The 19564-nt window shown below is 41.2% G+C and overlaps 1 protein-coding gene and 1 long non-coding RNA gene across 4 annotated transcripts; one reads left to right on the top strand and one right to left on the bottom strand.

Moving 5' to 3' along the window:
* The first annotated feature begins 275 nt into the window (after positions 1-275).
* meis3 (myeloid ecotropic viral integration site 3) lies at positions 276-14009 on the top strand. Of its 3 annotated transcripts, none has more exons than XM_088301230.1 (13): positions 276-634; positions 892-982; positions 5974-6113; positions 6377-6551; positions 6636-6686; positions 6772-6822; positions 7022-7171; positions 7314-7422; positions 9803-9948; positions 10534-10610; positions 11557-11615; positions 11695-11781; positions 12926-14009. In XM_088301230.1, the coding sequence occupies exons 2-13, from the start codon at positions 971-973 to the stop codon at positions 13123-13125; spliced, it is 1257 nt and encodes a 418-aa protein (XP_088157356.1). In that variant the 5' UTR covers positions 276-634; positions 892-970; the 3' UTR covers positions 13126-14009. The 3 variants fall into 3 exon arrangements, with proteins under 3 accessions (XP_088157356.1, XP_088157355.1, XP_088157357.1); XM_088301229.1 differs by having other exon boundaries at positions 12923-14009; XM_088301231.1 differs by having other exon boundaries at positions 5974-6123; positions 12923-14009.
* Positions 6880-8699, bottom strand: LOC148333803 (uncharacterized). Its single transcript, XR_015844288.1, has 3 exons — positions 8552-8699; positions 7259-7382; positions 6880-7159 (listed from the first exon to the last, which is right to left on the bottom strand). It is a non-coding gene; the product is annotated as an uncharacterized LOC148333803 (long non-coding RNA).
* Positions 14010-19564: the final 5555 nt, after the last annotated feature.

Raw genomic sequence — 19564 nt, 5'->3', positions numbered from 1 at the left:
AATTGACCCTCGAGCACACAAAACATGACAGATTGCGTCATTCTTAATGTGATGCATGCATCATGTATGAACAAAATAATCACAGCATTTCATTAACTGTCCATCTTCTCTCGCGTTAAAGTGGGCATACATCACAGTGCGTGCTTTAAAAGATATACAAAGAGTTATCTTGGGGAGGACGCAATTGAAAAAACGAAAAGAAAACGAGTGTGGGGTCTTTTCTGGCGTGATAAACAGGAGGGGGAGTAAACGAGGAAGAGGAAGAGGCGGAGGGATTGGAGGAGAGTGGGAGCAAGAGACCCCGTCGTGTTTTGACCCTCGGAAACCTTCCCGCACACCGCCACCATCATCACGCCTCCTCCACCTCCTCCTCCTTCCTCTCTTCTTGAGACTGAAAACACAATCGCTCATTCCCACCCGTGACATTTTGCAGCCTGTCGCCACACGCTGCGTGGACAGCGAGCAAAGGACTCTCTTTGGAAGCTTCCCATCTCTTTTGGACCCTTCCCTTCTCTTCCCGACAGCACCGAGCATCCCGATCGGCGTACCAGGCGGAGGCGAGGATCTACAAGCAGCTTCTGCTCCCTGGACTTAAAACACGACTCGGACACAACTGGGAGATATTTACATTTAGGTGCGATATTTTATACGGCTATCATTTTTAGTGCATTCTCCTGTAGTAGCCTTTTATAGCATTTAGGCTATGGGAGCGTTTATTGCCACTGTGCGCATTGTAACCCCCCTCAGGATGCTATATGTCTTTATTTACGAGCTCAAAATGCCATCTTTCAACGTAGCTGCTATAAAATGCAAACACGCTGACTGCAAAGAGCACGAGCTGCTATTGAATGTCTTATAAATATTGAAAAGAGTGTGTTAAATTTCTTCCAGGGGCGCAGAGGCTGAGCCTGCTGGACTGTAGCCGGGCAGTGCATCATCATCTTGGGGGAAGGACCGACTGGCGAGTCGCATGGAGAAGAGGGTACGTCCATGCTCTCACTCACAAAGTGTGCGTGTGCGTGTGCGTGTGCGTGTGCGTGTCTGCCTGTTTGTTTTATTTCATTATCAGTGAGTTACTGTTACATCAACACCCGGAATGGCTGCATGTGAAAACTTAATTAGAAAGTAGTACTAGTGCCTACTATTATCGCAAACCCAAAGGCCCAGTGAACGCTGAGGTGTGCTGACCTAAGCGGCTGCAAATTTGGCTTTTGGGTGTTATGATAAAGCAGTATGATAGTAAACCATAGAGCATATTTAACTTTTAAGACAGTGAGTCTCTAGGATGCAGTTGGTTGTGTTGGTGTGCAGGGATTGTTTGTTTTTGGGTGAAAATACAATGTTGGTTGTGCGACTATACAAAATGCACACAAGGGTTAGATAGTGTGGGTCATTAAGAGGAGGAGAACAGGGGCGGCTGTGCAACTCGGTAAGTAGGTCACTTTTTTTGCTACACTGATTCAGAGGCATGGAGCAGGAGAAGTGAGGCTGCAGGCTCAGACCTCACAGAGGAGAGGAGCAATTAGAGATGGACACACACACGCACACACCCCCACACACACGAAACATTAAAACAGATTTTCTTTTTTAAAATAAAGTAGTGTGATCTAGTTTGTAAGCTGGTGTTGCTTTTGCTGCCATTGATGGTGTGATCATTAATTATAGTAAAGATGACCAGACTCCTTTCTTTTTCTTCATTTTGCAGTACACTTCTTCAGAAAATCCTTTCGGCTAAGATTACACTTTATTATCTGAATATTTTAAAACTGTTTTCTGTGTGTTATTCATTAAACTTTAAGAATTGTGCAGAGTTTTTCAAGTTCAGTTGGTGTTTTTTTTTTGTCAAGCAGCCCATTCTATTTTTCTGCAACATAAAAAAGACTTTTCGAAGAGTTACAATACATTTGAAATTCAAGTCATGAATGAGTTTCAGGAATTGTTTTGAAAACATTTAAAATGAGAAGTTTGTTGAAGTTTTGAAAACACTTGAAAAGTTGAGAAATAAATAAACAAATCTACCAGGTCAAAATTGGACATGATTGGAAATACATCAAAGCATTTTTCTTTTCACAAAAAGCAGATAACTGTAAATGTTTCATTTCTAGAAGCCATTTTACAGCTTAGAATTTAAGGAGCCGTTATTTCTTCTTTATTTGGAGCAAACAAAATACGCTTTTTTATTTGACTATTGAACTTAAACAAAGTGTTTTTGTTGAATACAAATAAAGTTCTCTGAGATGGAATTAGTTTTCTCTGCCTATTCGCTTTGCCGCCGGCTGTACCTTTTAGAGTCCCATTATCTGCTAAAATAACACAATTACATCTCGCAATGAAAATGTTGTCTTGCCTCTTGCAGCCCGTTTGTCAGCTCTGCGACTTAAAAAGGGGGAAATTTGCGGCATTTGTCATCTCAGGCTTTGCGCTTTGATCCGCTTGACGCACCGAAACCTGATCAGGGTCATGCGTAAAGAGAGAGGCGCAATCCGATAGCGGTGATCGTGTTAATAGCCAACCTCCATAAAACTGGAAGGTGTCTCGGAGCAGGGCCTCAGAGCAGGTGCTTTCTGTGATCCCGGTGGCCATATGGGAATATGAAACAACAATTTGATAAGCCATTTAGGACAGTGCATTCCCAAAGCCGGCTGTATTTTGGGAGACGTCCAGGGTGTTGCTGATGGGCCAGTGAAGTCATGCATCAAATGTGGAACCTGCAGAAATGCTCACAAAGAGAGTTTAAGGGACTATTTGCGAGTTCTAATTATATTTAAATACACCATTATGACCAGCTGGATCCAGTACAAGGGCCATTTTAAACAACTCAGTTTTGATTGACACTAAGAGATTTATTAATTAGCATGTTAATTACAGTGCTTGTTGTTTGAAGTCATATTTGAAATTGATAGTCACCAAAATATTATAAACACCTGTGAGTCGGATGCAATCCAGTTGCACGCCATTGCAATTCACATTCATAAACATATTAAATCAGTATGTTTCTGACTGTGTTAATAATTCCCATTTTTGTTGTATGTTAGTGATATGCACTGTTTTATTTGTGACACAGTTGGAGGAGAATAGACTCTTGGCATTTTTTATAAAAAATTGCTACATGGTCTGGACCTTGTGAATGGCTGTTCCCCATGTTAGCTTGCTTCGACTCAGGGTTAGTGGCACAGATAATGGATGGACAGTCAACGCTATATCTTTTTAATATAGGTAAGGGGATCACTGCCCTCAATGCACCTTCCACAACCACAGTGTGCAACGTCACACACTTCCGTGGTAAATCATAACCTTTGTGCTAGCCCACAGGGAAAAGTCCATCACAGACATAAACTACACGGGGCAGATCATAACTTTCATGGCACGTTTAAAATAACACTGAAGTATAGAAGAAGGTGTCCGGGCCAATGGAGCAGGTGTCGTCTGTCGGTGTTGTGATCTCAGTTGTTCTGCGGGACCGTGACAAGAGTTCCTCTAATCCAACGGGAAGAAAAGTAGATGTGCTGACCTGAGCAGAGGGAAGCTGCAGTGGAGCACAAATGAGCTCAGTTTCGCAGAGAAGGAGCATGAGAGGCGGCAGCAAGGGAACCGAGCACATGTATATTGATGATGCTTAGGGGATGCTCCAGCTCTGTTTGTGTGTGTGTGTGTGTGTGTCCATGATGGACACACGATTGCCATCATTTTTCAGGGCATGATAGCGAACCCCAGTGTGGCAGTCACAGCATGTCATGACGGGTGTTTTTGCACGGCCAGTTAAGTCTGACTGGAGCTATAACGCCCCTGTTTTCATTTCAAGATTCCAACCTCTCCGCTGTCGTGTCAAATTCTGAAAGTTGTAGTCTGTTGGGAGCTAAAAGCGGCTTGTTGAGGGCCTCATGAGTTACACGGTGCACATAGTAGCAGTATGTCGATTTGTTCTTTTAGACACAGATTTTTATTTCTGCAGCATTTTCCTTACTTGGTGCATTACTACTGTTTGGTTGAAAGAAATTCTATGATTAATTAAGAGAAAAAAATATTCTTGCTTCATTAAAAACGGAAGTATTTAGTTTTATTTTGGAACATCTGTTTATTTATTTTTTTTCTGAAAGACAACATCATGTTTGATAAGAAAATAGGACAGATTCTGTTTTTTCTGCCTCTACTTACTTTCATATTACTTCATATCTTTGCTTGAATATTGACCAAGCTTTTCTGGATTTGTGCAAGCAAATACCAACAATAAAAACGGAATTTCCATGGTTGAGGAATACATTTGTCATTCAAGGATACTGTAGAGGCGGCACAGTGGCTGAATGGTTAGCACGATGGCCTCACGGTGAGAGACAGCATCGGGCGTGGGTTCGATCCCGGCTCCGGCCATCCTCTGTGGAGTTTGCATGTTCTCCCCGTGCCTGCGTGGGTTTCCTCCGGGTACTCCGGTTTCCTCCCACATTCCAAAAACACGCATGGCAGGCCGATTGAAAACTCGAAATTGCCCCTAGGTATGAGTGTGAGTGCGCATGGTTGTTCGTCTTTGTGTGCCCTGCAATTGGCTGGCAACCAGTTCAGGGTGTCCCCCGCCTACTGCCCGAAGATAGCTGGGATAGGCTCCAGCACCCCCCGCGACCCTAGTGAGGAGAAGCGGTACAGATGATGGATGGATGGATGGATGGATGGATATTGTTGATAGAAATTTTTGAATTACAAATGTTTAAATAACCACATATTATTTCTCAATCTCCTTATTAGAACTCATTTAGAAAACACACAAAATAGAAGAACATTGTAAGGTTAAATTGAAATTCGTGTGATGTCCCCTGAAATGATTGTACTATATTTTATGGGGCTGTGATTTTTAAAAAAAAAAAAGCAAACCGGATAAAAAATTATCCAAGTTTGTAAAGCATATTTTTTTAATCCAAAATTAGGCAATCTCTCTTACTTTTGTGAAAGCATTTCAAAGCAACATTAGATTGGCTCACCCTGATCCACACACCTTTTTCAAAATATGTGCTATTTTTCAACAGGTATTTTTCAAAAATCAGTGCTCTGAATGGCGACAACACTTCGCAATGTGTGTGTGCAACGTAAAGAACAACCCATAGAAGAGCCAACATGGGGTCACTTTAAGTCTCATCCTATTCCATTCATGATTTCTTTTCTCAACACCCATCTGGCCCACAACGAATAACACATATACATTAATGTACATTGTGGACATTTTGAAAGAAATCTTAAATAAAAAAAGGCAAAATGACTAATAATTCACTGAATAAAGTATATTGTTTCTTTGAAATTAATATGCAGCAACAAATAACAGAAAGCACAACTGTATAATTTTTGTTTATTATGGAAATCTATTTGGGGGTTAATTTATGCGGACAAGATTAATTTGATGTATTTTTCGTTTTCATTTTATTTTTTATTAGCTATACTGAAATTTTCATGCATCTATACTTCACTGTATCCCTTGAACAAACCATGTGAAAAATATAAATAAGAGTTTATACACAAAATAGTAAAAATTGATTATTTGACCAATTTTAGTTTTGCTACATTTTCTTCTATACATCCACCAATCTGATAATGAAAATCCAGTCAGATTACCTTTGACCAAGTGGCCCCTGGTGATTAAATGTGACATGGAGCCATTGCCAAGGTTCCCAATACTCACAATCAGTACAAAAATGAAATTAAGACAAACATTGAGCAGCAAATTGCAAAGTTGAGGGAAACTCTCTTAAACTCAATTAGAATGGAACTTTATACTCGTTCACAATTTAATTAGGCAACAGACTGCTGCAAAATGCTAAGTGTTGGCGTGAGACTTTAGTACAATTCAGCATATATGTATCATTTGTGTTTTGATTAAAAGAAAATCCCCTGGGAAAAAAATTATTTCTCAAACAGAGACATGATATGTTCTCAATGTCACACTGTATGTGTCTCATGTTTGCTCCATTCGGCTCCTAATTTTTGTCCCAGTATGAAGAGCTGGTGCACTACTCGGGGACGGAGGGCATGTCAATGGGGGTGTACGGGGACGATGTCAGACCACTTCCAACCCCTCAGTACGGCGCCGCCATCCCCGACTCCCTCAAACACCACAAGGACCAAATCTATGGGTGCGTTCACGTATGTGCAACCCTCCACAGATCCGCTGCGCGCTGTCATTTATTTAAAACACTTCAACTGCGTGAGCACTCTCAGCACATTAACATTCAGCCTGTGTTTGTGTTCTCTCCGTGATGTTTACAGCTGTCACTTTCATAAATGCTGCGCTTTAAAATGACTTCTCACACCTCCTGTGAATGTATGGCGCTCACACTGTGTGTCAACTGTCGCCGTGTTTATGTCAAGTATGTTAACTGTTCGCCTGTGTGTGCAGTCACCCACTGTTCCCACTGCTGGCCTTAGTTTTTGAAAAGTGTGAGCTTGCCACCTGCTCCCCCCGTGACTCCGCCTCCTTGTCAGCCACATCCCACCTCCCTGGCATGACAAGTCACAGCGACGTTTGCTCCTCGGAATCCTTCAATGATGACATTGCTGCATTTGCGAAACAGGTGAGAGAGCGCTATGACCGGAAAGATGTGAAATTCAACCCCATTGAATTCAACATGGACTCATTTTGATGCTGTGGTTTGCAGATTCGTTCAGAGAAACCAATATTTTCTTCCAATCCTGAGCTGGACAACTTGGTAAGATACATGAAATGTTTTTGGAAACGAAACATACCAACAACATGTTGCATCTATAATCAGATTTCTTTTCTTCATATCGTAGATGATTCAGGCTATACAAGTTCTTCGCTTTCATTTGCTGGAGTTAGAAAAGGTTGGTTAATGATTGGCAAGCAAACATTTGAGTTGAAAGATAATTGAAATGAACACAAACATGTACTGTTTTTTTTTAGATGCCGCGGTCAAACGGTCAAAAAGCTTTTTTGATTCAATGTATTTTGATTCAATATCAACGCATATGTGCTGTGAAACAATTATATCTGAAAATTATTATCTTGTATTCTTTCTCTAAGGTGCATGACCTATGTGATAACTTCTGCCACCGTTACATCACGTGTCTGAAGGGCAAAATGCCCACAGACTTGGTGCTGGATGAGCGTGAGGGAGGCTCCAAGTCTGACATGGAGGACTTTAACGGCTCCTGCACCAGTCTGTCGGAACAGGTGAGACAAAGTCGCAAGATGTCGAACAAATACAAGGATAGAGAACATGTGATTTGTCTGCCAATGTGTCTAGGTTTCACAACTCACTGTTTTCACCCCTCCTGCTCTCTCTCTCCTTCTCTCTCTCGCTCTGTCTCTGCAGAATCCATCGTGGTTACGAGAGCCAGATGAATGTGCCACCACTCCTTTGGGAACACCGGGCACGTGTGGTCTGCCGTCACACAACACAGCGGACAACTGTAGTGATACAGGTGCCCTGCTACACCCCCCCCCCCCCCCCACACACACACACACACAACTTCCAGCGCAACTTCTCCCATCTCAGTGCACCCTTACATGCACGAATCACCGAGTTTTATCATCTCACGATAATATTTAATGAAATTGCATTAATTTTTTTTTATAGAATCCTCGGCCCGTTGGTCCTTCCTTTTTATGAGGTTGTGCCGACGCCCTTTGCTGATGAACTGCCTCTTGTCAGTTTAATGACAATATATAGTAAATATATTTTAAATGCCTCCTATTTTATTGAGCCAAACTGTAGTCACAGAATTTTATTCTTCTGCAGTTGAGGCTGAAAAATTTCTTGCTTACTCAAATGTTGTGTTCGCTAATTATGCTGCTTTGACATTTTTGGAGAATATTTTACAGATTTCTAATATATATTGGGGAAACAATTAACATTTTCTAAGGCCTTCATTAATAGGCGCACCTTCTTACATAATTTGTACAAAATTAACTTTTGGGGCATGCAGAAAACTGCTTTTATAATAATATATGATTGCAAACATGCATAATGAATACCACAAAAATTGGAGTCAGTGGTTTATCACGCCTCATTCCACTGCATTTATTTTCTTAAATATCTCAGTTCATTTTTTTAAATCAAATATTCAATGTACTTTCAATGAGATCACTTTGGTAAATCTTAAACATTGTTAGTGTGCCAAACCAAAGCTCATGTGCACACACACACGTTATTGCGGCAAGCATCATGCAACTCAAGCTGCCACTAAATTCCACGCAAGTGGAGTCAAGTCATTACTCGGGTTAAGGAAATTGTAAGTCAAGTCGGACAGTCTTGCTCAGCCGCACAACATAAATTGCATATTAGCCACTTTGCACATAACATTTGCACTTGTATTTATTAGCTGAACACGTTGATATTCACAATCACAGTTTGTTTATGGTTCCAAAAACATTCCCTATATTGCTTCAACTTCAACGCATAAATGTTTAATGTTTGTCCAGCAATTAGTTCGCTCAACTGTATGTTATGCTACCCGTCTTTATGGGCCTTGCAGTGACGGATGAACTTAGATGTCGGAGTTGTTTTGTCTAAACAGTCTGCCTCTGCCTCAGTTCTGGCCGTTTTCTCACATTAGGCTGGTGCTTCCTCTCCCTCGAGGTCAGGCATCACCAAATGGCGGACCGCGGACCGGATCCATGGCTGGGAGAATCTATGATGAATTTATTTTCAGGGCGCATTCGCAAACGTTGGCGTTGCAATTCTAGTAAATACGGAAAAGGCATCACTGATTTGAGCCAATCAAATCTTTTGTTTACGATCCACTGCCAATTGCGCAGCAGACCGGAAGAGTGCTGCTGACAGTATGCCTTGCTACAAAGGTAGCGAGGTCGATGCGTCTTGTTTTAAATGAATGGACGGAGAAATTTAGTTTCGTTCTGGCTGCAGCCGATTCAAAACCCGTGTGCATCATATGCTCCGAAACCGTCGCAACATTGCGAAGCGCCACTACGGAACAAAGCACCGCCCTTTTTTGCAAAGTTATCCGCTGAAATTTGAGGTGAGCGCTGGCAAAAACATCGAACTTCGAGTGCAGTACAACAGATTTTTACATTTTCGTTTACATCCCAGCGGCATGCAAACGAATATTCAGTAAAAGTATCGTGGATTTTGGGGAAACATAAAAAACATTCAGTGATGGGGAAGTTGCGAAGGAGTTCTTAAATGCTGTTGCACAAACATTATTGAAAGGAAAATACAAAGCCCAGATGTGAGAAATAATCTACCAAATCCCAATGGCCCTGACTCCGTTCCAACCCAGATTTAAGTCACTGGCAGGGCAGTCACAAACAAATTTTTCTCATTAAGAGAAGTTAAAAAAATATTCAAAAGAAAAAGTGGTGTCAAAGCTCGTTTTGAATTAGTTTTTCATGAGGACAGCCATTTTTATTGATTGTGTACTGAACATGTTGACCTGGTTTACTTGGATAATTAGGCTTTCCGTTTTTTTTTTAGGCTGATAACTCTTTGATTTGAGAAAAAAAGGTAAAATATGTTAACTCAATGCTTAGCACTTGATATATTTCTGCAGGAGATATTTTACAGTTTTTTCTGGAAGTGGCAAACTTAGGTTCCTTGAGCCACATTTTCTTGAATGTGAAATAAACGCCTTATATTTGTTTGACTGGCAAAGGTGTTTAATGGAAACATTGCTAAATATTTAGTATATAAGTGCGCTCTGTTGAAAATGACAAAATATTGAAACTAAAAATGTAAACATAGGCTAGACATTAAGAGAAGTTGGACTTTGGTTCGGACCTTTTAATTGGAAGAAATTTTTGTCGTGGACCTCTGTGACTTTTTATTGACTATCTCTGCTCTAGGTGATGGCCTGGACACCGGAGTGGCCTCGCCCAGCACAGGAGAAGAGGATGAGTCGGATAGAGAGAGACGAAACAACAAGAAGAGAGGCATTTTCCCGAAAGTGGCCACAAACATCATGAGAGCATGGCTCTTCCAGCATCTAACGGTGAGAAATCATTCTGATCCTCGTACGTCTATATGATGAATAGCCACAAATGAGCTGGAGCAAATAAGAACATGATGGCTGAAAGTGAAAGAGAGGATTTAGTGTAAGGTGGCTGGAAATATTTGAGAGTGTATGAGGGAGGTCAGTTAAATTCAATGCCTTGGAGATGAAGTGATTATATGAATATGCTTGCAACTGAATAATTGCGGAAGTGAAATAAATGGGGTGAGTAATCGTCAGACAGGCTGTTAGATTGGTAATTAGTGACTAAATGAGGCAGGTCAAATGTTGCTTCCCTTCAATTGTGCCATTATGCATGTGTGCGCATGGTTGTGCGTGCGTGTGACACACTCACACAAACAGATTTGAGGGTTTTCTAAGGTCGAAAATGAGAGCGCTGATATAAAGTCTGATGCCAAGTCATTGGAAATTACGCTGACAATTCCCATGCTGCTCTTCATTTTGGATATGAACTCAAACCAGTAACGAGGCCGCAGAGCCGCCTGCTGAAAAGACACTGAATTTGACTTGCATTTGAAAATACTAAGAATGACTTCTTTTTATTCTGTGTGTGTCCTCTTTCAGCACCCTTACCCATCAGAGGAGCAGAAGAAGCAGCTGTCACAGGACACGGGTCTGACCATCTTACAGGTCAACAACTGGTCAGTATACTGCACACCGTCAACACTCACATTCGAGTGCTGCGGTTGATCAATAATCACTTGGCCTCGTTGAAATATATGAAGTGTCATTTCTCAAACACGGGGTGCCATATCAATGCCATAAACTATAAAGTCAGTTTAGTCCTCACATCTTTTAGCTTTTTAAGGCTGAGCTGCGGGGATTTTGTTGGATATAAATGTGAATTAAATAAAAGTCAGCCGTTTTATGAGACGGCAGTGGATTCTAAAAATAAAGCCGATTTAATAGGGAGACGAAACATCCGACTAAGCATTTTGTTACAGGAGCGGCGCTGCAGTAAAATCGACTCACTCCCTGTTCATAAAACTTAATAGTGAATCAATATCCAATATTCAACATATTTCCAGCAACCCCCATTTTCTATTACTGTAATCATTTGCAGTGCACACAATGAAATACTGGTACTTGGAATTTCAAGATTTTTACCCAGGAGGATATTCAAATATGTGCATTTTCTCCATTCAATAAAAACTTTGCTAATCATATAATTGTGACATTTCTTTGCTGTTTGGCTCTGAAAAACCACATGATAGTGAAAGTGGTATCCATTTGGAATTTTTACTCACCAAATATTGTCCGTTAATAAAGGGCTACTATACTACTATACTACTATAAAAGGCTACGTTCGTGTTTAACTGTCGAAACACATTCACGTTCAAACATTAATTTATTCACGTAACCACGCACACACACACACACGCACACCCACACACACGGAGCTTGTCCATCTATGCAGATCAATCAATTATCACAGGGCGATCAATACAGGCTCTGTCTTAACGCTGATTTACTCTACCCTCTGAAAGGGTTAAGTGGTTGTAAAAGGGAAAAGGTTAACAGTCTCTTGGTCAGCCTTTTTCTCCATTAAAAGCCCCCCTCTATTCTCCCGGCACTCTCTTGTTTCAGGTTCATCAACGCCAGGAGGAGAATTGTTCAGCCCATGATTGACCAGTCAAATCGCTCAGGTTAGTGTTTCGAAGTCGGCCAACGCTGGCCGTCCTTTTGGCTGTGTACTGAGGTTGTGTCTATCATGGCGGCTGACAGGTCAGGGTGGTCCCTACAGCCCAGAGGGAGCAGCTCTTGGGGGTTACGGGCTTGACGGACAAGCCCACCTCGGCCTCCGAGCAGCAGGTACACTGCAACAGTGGTCCCCAACCTTTTGTCCGTCGCGCACCGGTTCATAAAAGTCCATAATGTTTTTGTGGAAATGAAAACTACAATGAATATTGAATAGAAATGTTTGACAGGCCATATTCTGAAAGCCTCCATTCAGTAAAGTAATACAATGTACCGATCTTACGCAATATGGGTGTAGTAAAATACAGTAAATAAGGCAAAAATAATGACTTTTATTGCTTTTTATCACTTTTATAATGGATGCTATGTAAAGAAAAAAAGATCAAATCATGAATTGAAAATTAACAAACACTCTATAGATTGTGAATATAAATCATAAGGAACCAATACATCACAGTTTGAAGGCATTAGGATACCTGAAATTAGCGTTGCAGGTGACAGAAAATATGAGCCATCATTGCTGGACCCCAAAAATGTCTGTAAGTCGACCAAACTTACTTCAACTTTGGCAGAGACATAAAAAAAAATCTGCATAATAAATACGGCCTTTTGGATTTGAAGTATGGCCTTACTAATGGAAATGTTTTTGAAGTAGCCTTATCAACTACAAATTAGGGAAATGTTGATTGACCTTGACGCTGCATGTACTTGATCTTGATCAAAGACACCTGTTGTATGTCATCGTTAGTACTTCAAAGAGTGGAGATGAAAAATGTGACAGCTGAGAAAGACGGAAAAGAGCAGTTGTGACTTGTGGCATTACTCAAAATGTGCGATTACGTGTGGCTTGTTGAGTGATGCTTTTTTAGAGCCATTCAATGGAAGGCACTTATTTAATTTTGAGTCCAATCATGGTCAAAGCAAATAGCTTGATTATGTCAGAAGACAGTAGTGCACATTTTTATCTTCCAGATGTCTAGAAAGACTTTAGTTATAGGGTTGTGTGTGTTTGAGAGAGAGTTAAGAGAGATTTAAGAACATAATTATTATTTGCTGATTTAAATGTCATATTTGATATTCAAGTTAGTCAAGAGGGAGGGACAACAGAACAAAAGCCACCCAAGTGATATTTGATAGCTTAAATAATATTGTAGCAATCATTTTCATGAAAGCACATGCTTGTGTATTTTGTGTATGGGTAATTTTATATTATATATATATATTATTATTTTATACCTTGTGTGCCCCCCTCAAGCAGGTCTTCAAGGGATGCCATCTCTGCAGGGGGACTACCCCGGGGCTCTGCTGTCCCAAGCAGCCTACCCAGCCCACCCAGGACCTTCCCTCCACCCCTACCCGGGCCCACACCCGCACGCCGCCATGCTGCTTCACCCGCCGCCACACGCGCACCCCACAGAGCCCCTCCTTGCACAAGGACTGGACATCCACGCACACTAGCTGTGGAGGGCGTCTCTGTGAGCGAGTGTGAGTGGGCTGTTTCCTTCACACTATTTAAAGAAAACAAGACTAATTGCTCCAAGAGTTTACATTCCCTATCAAAAGACAATGACCTCAATGTAGCTCTCGTACATACACACGCACGCACACGCACGCACGCACACACTGGTATAAGCCATACCTCTCTCCGAGTAAAAGTGCTTCCTCCGCTCCCATCATCTCCACTGTGTCCTGTGGGTAAGACCAATGCTTTAACCTTCATATCCAACTATGTGTGTTGTTGGACCACCGGAAGAGACGATTGGACACACAAGACTATTTATCACCAGAAATGTTTTTACACAACAAAGAAATTACCAGATGGGACGCAATCCCGTGACCATGCCTTCTTCAAGCTCTGTCTTCCTGCACAAGTGAGTGCCCGGTAAAAAAAAAAAAAAAAAAAAAAAAAAAAGAAAATACAACCACACACCCTTCTCCTGCTCTTTATTTAAGGCTGATTTGAGTTTTTACTTATTCTATTTTTATATTTATGTGAGCCACAGTTGCAGTTTGACACAAGCTTGGAGCTAAACACGATGAATGACTTCCAGTCTGCCTCGCTGTCATAACACTTACCTCCTTAATATGCCAACAGGTGTCCGTTGCACGCACGCATGTGCGCACACACACACGCACACAACCACACAAACGCACGCACGCTGACGAGACAAGCTCTTCAAGCATTTGCATACATGTTGTGTGTCGCAGCAGTGAGACGGGAGCTGCAGCCAAAGGACTTTAAACATTCTGCTCCCGATCAACCCTGCTCTGCTTGGACTGTATTGAAAAATATTTCTGAATGAATGATATGGTCAAAGAATTAAAATGTTTTTTGTACCACATGTGGATTGGTCATCTTTTAGTGTGTTGTAAGCTTTTGAAGTCTGTTTTCCATTTGGCTAATTTTGTTGCAAAAAGTTAAAAATTCTTTCCAGTGAATCACTGAAGCTGTCACAGTTCTGAGGCCGCAGATTCAAATCTGGTGTCTGCCTTTCCTGTGGCAAGTTTACATGCTGTGTCATCCCACATTCCCAAACCATGCAATCGATTGGCTGGCAACCAGTCTGGTGTGTACCCCGCCTCTCACTCAGTCCAATGGGATTGGCTCCAGCCCACTCCGACCGCAGTGAGGGTAACAGCTAACGGAACGGATGAATCGCTGCATTAAAAAAACACAAAAATAACTCAACTTAAACTGAAGAATGAAAATAATAATACAACAGACACATGCATGTGCATTATTTCGTTTTCATGACAGAATCATTCATTGTAAATTTGAAGCAGCCAAAAACTTCATTAAAACACTCCACAAAAATGTATAATTTTTGCGAGGTGCAGAGTGACTGTGTTTGCTTTGTCTTTTCGTGCCTGGGATGGAATGCCCATTTTTTGGGCGCAGGACGCAGGACGAGAAGCTTTTTAAAAAAAGGACGGATTAATCTATGCCGGAAGTTGGTTTTCGTCCGTCCCTTTAACTACTGCGTCCATAGAATTCAATTATTTTCACTCGGAACAGAATTAAATATTTTAATGTACTCTCTTACTCACTCTCTCACTCTCTCTCTCTCTTTCTGTCTCTCTCTCAATCTCTGTCTCTCTGTCTCACTCTCTCTCTTGCTCTTGCACATGCTCCAGCAAGCAAGGAGAGAGAAAGGATCGGCTCGCTGTGAGAAGAAGCAATTGAGAGTCAAAATAAGTATTTTAAGTTGCGTTTAATTTGAGCAAAGGGATGAAGTTCAACAAATACGCCCATCTCATTTTGATCTCGCAGATTAGGCTAAAGTGAATCATGAATTAGTACTCAATACTTCAGTTAAGACTTGCAGCATGCACTTTGAAGAATTCACAAAATGCTACCAGGAAGTGTGGCATAAACATAAATCAGTAAATCATAACTCAGATTAAAAAATAAAGGCAAACAAATGTGTGGCTTTGGCACATTTTCATGTTTCAGGAACCAATGGCATGTGAACATGTGGACTGCTTTCCTTAAGCACTGTTGTAAAAAATGCCCCTAACATATTTGCGATATTTTGATGAAAAGTCTTTTAATCTGAACACTTTTCTACCTTTTACCTCATAAATCCGGGCAAAGCGTCCATTTCTCAAATAAAATGTCCTCACTTGTTTGTCTCATAAAGAAACGTGCATTCATCCTTCAAACTTGAACACTCCCCTCAGACCACACCCTGCCCCCCAGTGGGGCTTGAAGCAGCAGGGGGGTCAGGGGTTACAGTTCAAACTGAGGTCAACAGGAAATGACTGTTCTCCCTGGTAACGAGGTCCTGACCTCAGCACCCCTATACACTTTTCATTTCTGCCTTACACACCGTCCTCATTCACTAGGTCACCTCCTCACGGTTGTGCCTGCTTGCGTGTTTCAATGCTAAAGTTTTGTGCTGCTTCTCTCAACCACAAAGACATGTTTCATGACGTAGATTTTCATTCACAGATTTAACAGATTTGAATTTAGAAATCTGTTGAGGTCATCACTAATGGGGAAGTGTCGCATATGCATGAGTTTTGTGCAACCAGAAAGTGTGAATACAATAAAACAAAAATATGAAATTTTATTTTTTGCTAAATATTTTTTCGCTGCAATAAAGAGATTTTTAATGACCTGTCTTGAGTTTGAAGCATGCCTTCTCCAGACGGCATGTTTTAGCTTATCCCAGTGTACGGTTTAGTTCAGGACTCATCGATTGTCACTTAAGAATTGTGCCATGTTTTGCTCTTAGCCATTTTTCATGTGTTTTTAGCTGTGCGATCCTGTCCGAGTACCCAGGACCTGCAACAGGCACCAAACCTTCTCACAGAATGCCTTGCTGGTTTTGAGAATTGTTTTGTATGGAGCAAAGCAGCCCTACAACATAACCAGACCTACTCCATGTTTCATCGTGACCCAGTGCGGCACTCTTTTATTTGTATTCCTCATTTTATGCATCCTTTATCAGGAGATAATGTGATTTGTCACTTCTGTCCATGAAACAGACTTTCTCTCCCAGAAGTATGGTGAATTTCTAAAAATAATATAGTGAATTCCAGTACCACCGGTTACAAGTTATTTTAGTGACCATTCTGGTTTTTTTCCAAGGGTAGTCAAAGTTTTCCCTGCGGCATTGGGCGAAATGAAGAACACTCTGCCTACTGTGAAACAACGAGGCGGGTTGGTTGTGTTGTGGGACTGCATCTGGCACTGACTTTCCCAATCTGTGCTGGATACAAAGAAGCAAAGCAGCAAAAATTGCCCAATTTCAGAAAAGATTGGATCTGGTTACCGGCTAAGAATTGAACATTGACTATTCTGTACTGGCCGTCTTTAAAACCTGACCTAAATCCTTTCCGAGTTTTGTGGCATAAGCAAAAACATGAAGTCTGCAATGTTCTTTGCTCACGAGCGTTGCGGCAAAATACAAAGTTTCACTGATTCACTGAAATTGTCTTCAGGTGATTGACATTTATTTGTGGACCAGAGATAAAGCAATCTATGAGCTTCATTTGTTAATTTTCAGTCATCACTTGCAAAATTAGTACTACATATCGGATCAACGTCAGCTTGTGGATCTTTGGTAGGAGAAATTGAGGGGGAAAAAATGTTTTCAAATAACATTTCTTTCTGAATATATTTTTACAAAATGAGTACAATGAACGCAACTTGTGAATTTGTGCTGTGATGAAAATAAAAAAAATAAAAGGCAATTCTTTTTCCATATCAGTGCAATGCTTCATGGGATATATTGCTTTTCTTAGCAGTTGTTCACTATTTTTTAAGATACATTGCGGGCACCTGGGCCGCAGATAAACAGAATCTGGCCAACTTGAGATCTTGGCGCTGCGGATGCTGATTGGCTGTAAGTAGTCACATGATTTTCGAGGCGCCATATTGCAGCTCGTAGCTTGCTGTTGCCGGCAGGGTATTCACTTTCTTTTCGTGAATCTTTCAGCGTTTTTTTTTAAACAAATGCTGCAAGAAATTGACACATGCTGTAGGAAGGTGCGAAGCTCAATAGATTTCCCCATGATGCAAAGAGAAGGGAAATATGGGCTGAGAAAGGATGACTGGAAACCAAATGACACCTTTTATCTTTATGATATAAATGTATTCTCCCTTATTATCTCTGATGTAAAAAAGAAACAATGAATATGAATAAATAAATACGACATAATTAGTTTGATTGTCCCTCAAAGATCACTCTTCGTTATCGGTCCAAAAAAATGAGTGTGGGTGTTGATCTTTTGCCTGCATGACACCGTTCCAGGGCTCTTTATGTCCCAGTCCCGCCCATTTGTTTGTATTGGGAAAAAATATACTGGCAGCAATATCGCCTTCCAATCCATATGTACAACAATTTTCAGGATGACATTCTTATTTAGGGCTTAGGAAAGAAACATGCATCGGATAAGGCGGCACGTGTGTACTGTTGCATAGCATGCGTCACGTAGGATGAGCTGCAAGATGGTGCCTCTCCAGCGAATTGGGAGGCTCTTTTTATAGCCGACCGTGGTGAGCACTATATGGGAGATAACATATACTCACTACATATTTGAACAAAATGGCAAACTTACTGTATAGGGTACTATATAATGGATGAGGTGGATTCTGAACCCAGTCTGAGTGTGTATATTTCATGACAAATTTTTGTATTGTATTTCATCGTATTGTCACATATTTTATTCCAGAGCCACGTTCCACACAGAGAGATCGGATAAAATCCGAAGGAAATGGTTGTGAGCAAGGGAGAAAACCTGAGCTGAACCAGACCTTATTTTAAGTGAAGCGGTCACTCTTGTGCTGTATGAGTTTACGATGGCCAGACGATAGATTGATCCCACAACCCGCACTGCATCAAATCAACCTTTATGTGAACAAATTGAGGCTACTCATTTGAGGGGGAGGAAGGCAGTGAACACTATTAATGCATGTTGTAGCATTCGTGTGTGTGTGTGCATGCATGTGGCTGCAGTTTACTGCACAAGAAGATGAAAGGTTATGGGAATAGGAATAGAACTCACTGAACCTGAAACTTGCAAAGAAATGACAAAAAAACACAACAAATAAAAAATCTGAATCTGTATTTTCATTTTATTGAGTGTGCAACAAAAGTCTGCAAACGCCAACAATGTTTCATCATTGGTTTTAATGTGACACTTGGCAATGGCCTGTTTGATGACAAACAAATGTCTGTGTGTGATGTGCATGGCTAATGTCTGAGGGCATAAATAGGTGCATGTGTGTGTGTGTGTGTGTGCGCACGTGTGTGGAGGGGCTACTCTGTTGGTCATTAATCATTCAATTACACACCTGTCAAGAGTTCAGACAAGTGGGAGAGGAGGGTGAGGAAGGGACTCCAAGGGGGAGTGTGTGGGAGGTGGAGGAAAAGACAAAAGGAAGAGAGGAATGCAGCTGAGGAAAAGAGCAGAAAAGAGTAGAATGAAAGCGAAGAGTGAAAAAACACAGGGAGGAGGATTCCAAAGCAGAATGGCCGTTTTATTGTGTGTGTGTGTGTGCGTGTGCACGTGACAAGGGCAAGCTGTCGGATGGTGACAGCCGTTGAAAGGTCACAGTAGAAATGGGCTCGCACATATGAAACTCCCATGTCACTGTCAGACTCTTTCGCAGATAAATGTTCACTACATCTGCTAGCTTTTTGCTGATGCTAGCATTATCGTTCCAATGAAACAATGACAAAAAAATTACGTGTGTTGTTTATTATTTTTATGATTAACAAGAATTATTGCTTAGTTGCAGTCATATGGTTCGCCAAGTCTGAGCTGTAGGTCTGATAATAAAATCACCCGAGTGACCCCTCATCCCTTTTGGTATATGGGCAAAAGAAATTAGAATTCATTTCTAATTTCCTGAATAAAATATTTGATTGCTTTTCAAAAAAAGGGAATTTGAGTCACACAATGATTTTCATTTTTTTGTGATGAACCATTGCCCTCTGTACAGTAAAAGTTTGAAAGAGCGCACCCACACACAAACACACACACCCACACGGATGTGTGTGTTTTGCAGCTTCATGATCTTGCTGCAGTACCTCAGATGCTTCAGGGCGCAGCCATCTGTGGTAACCCCCCCACCCCCCGTTTTAAACACACTCTCTCTCAAACACACACACACACACACCCATATATCTAATTTATGAATGTGGTTCGGATTTTATACACACTCATGTATGCATAATATATTGCATATGAAATATATGGCAGCGCGACCATGTGACACAATATGCCAGTCGAGTTTTGATCATTCATTCTCATACTCCTTTTAACACATCCTTAAAGTTTGCTTGTGGGGGTGAGCGGGGGTGTGTGTGTGTGTGTGTGCATTGCCAGCTGTTTCTGTGCTTGACATCAACATGCAGGCAAAAAGCCAGATGTCTCATTAGGCAAA

The sequence above is a fragment of the Idiotropiscis lumnitzeri genome, chromosome 7 (assembly GCF_059441095.1).
Source record: "Idiotropiscis lumnitzeri isolate Australia: NSW breed Sydney's pygmy pipehorse chromosome 7, RoL_Ilum_1.0, whole genome shotgun sequence".
Taxonomy (NCBI): domain Eukaryota; kingdom Metazoa; phylum Chordata; class Actinopteri; order Syngnathiformes; family Syngnathidae; genus Idiotropiscis; species Idiotropiscis lumnitzeri.
This window is presented reverse-complemented; position numbering and strand designations above follow the sequence as displayed.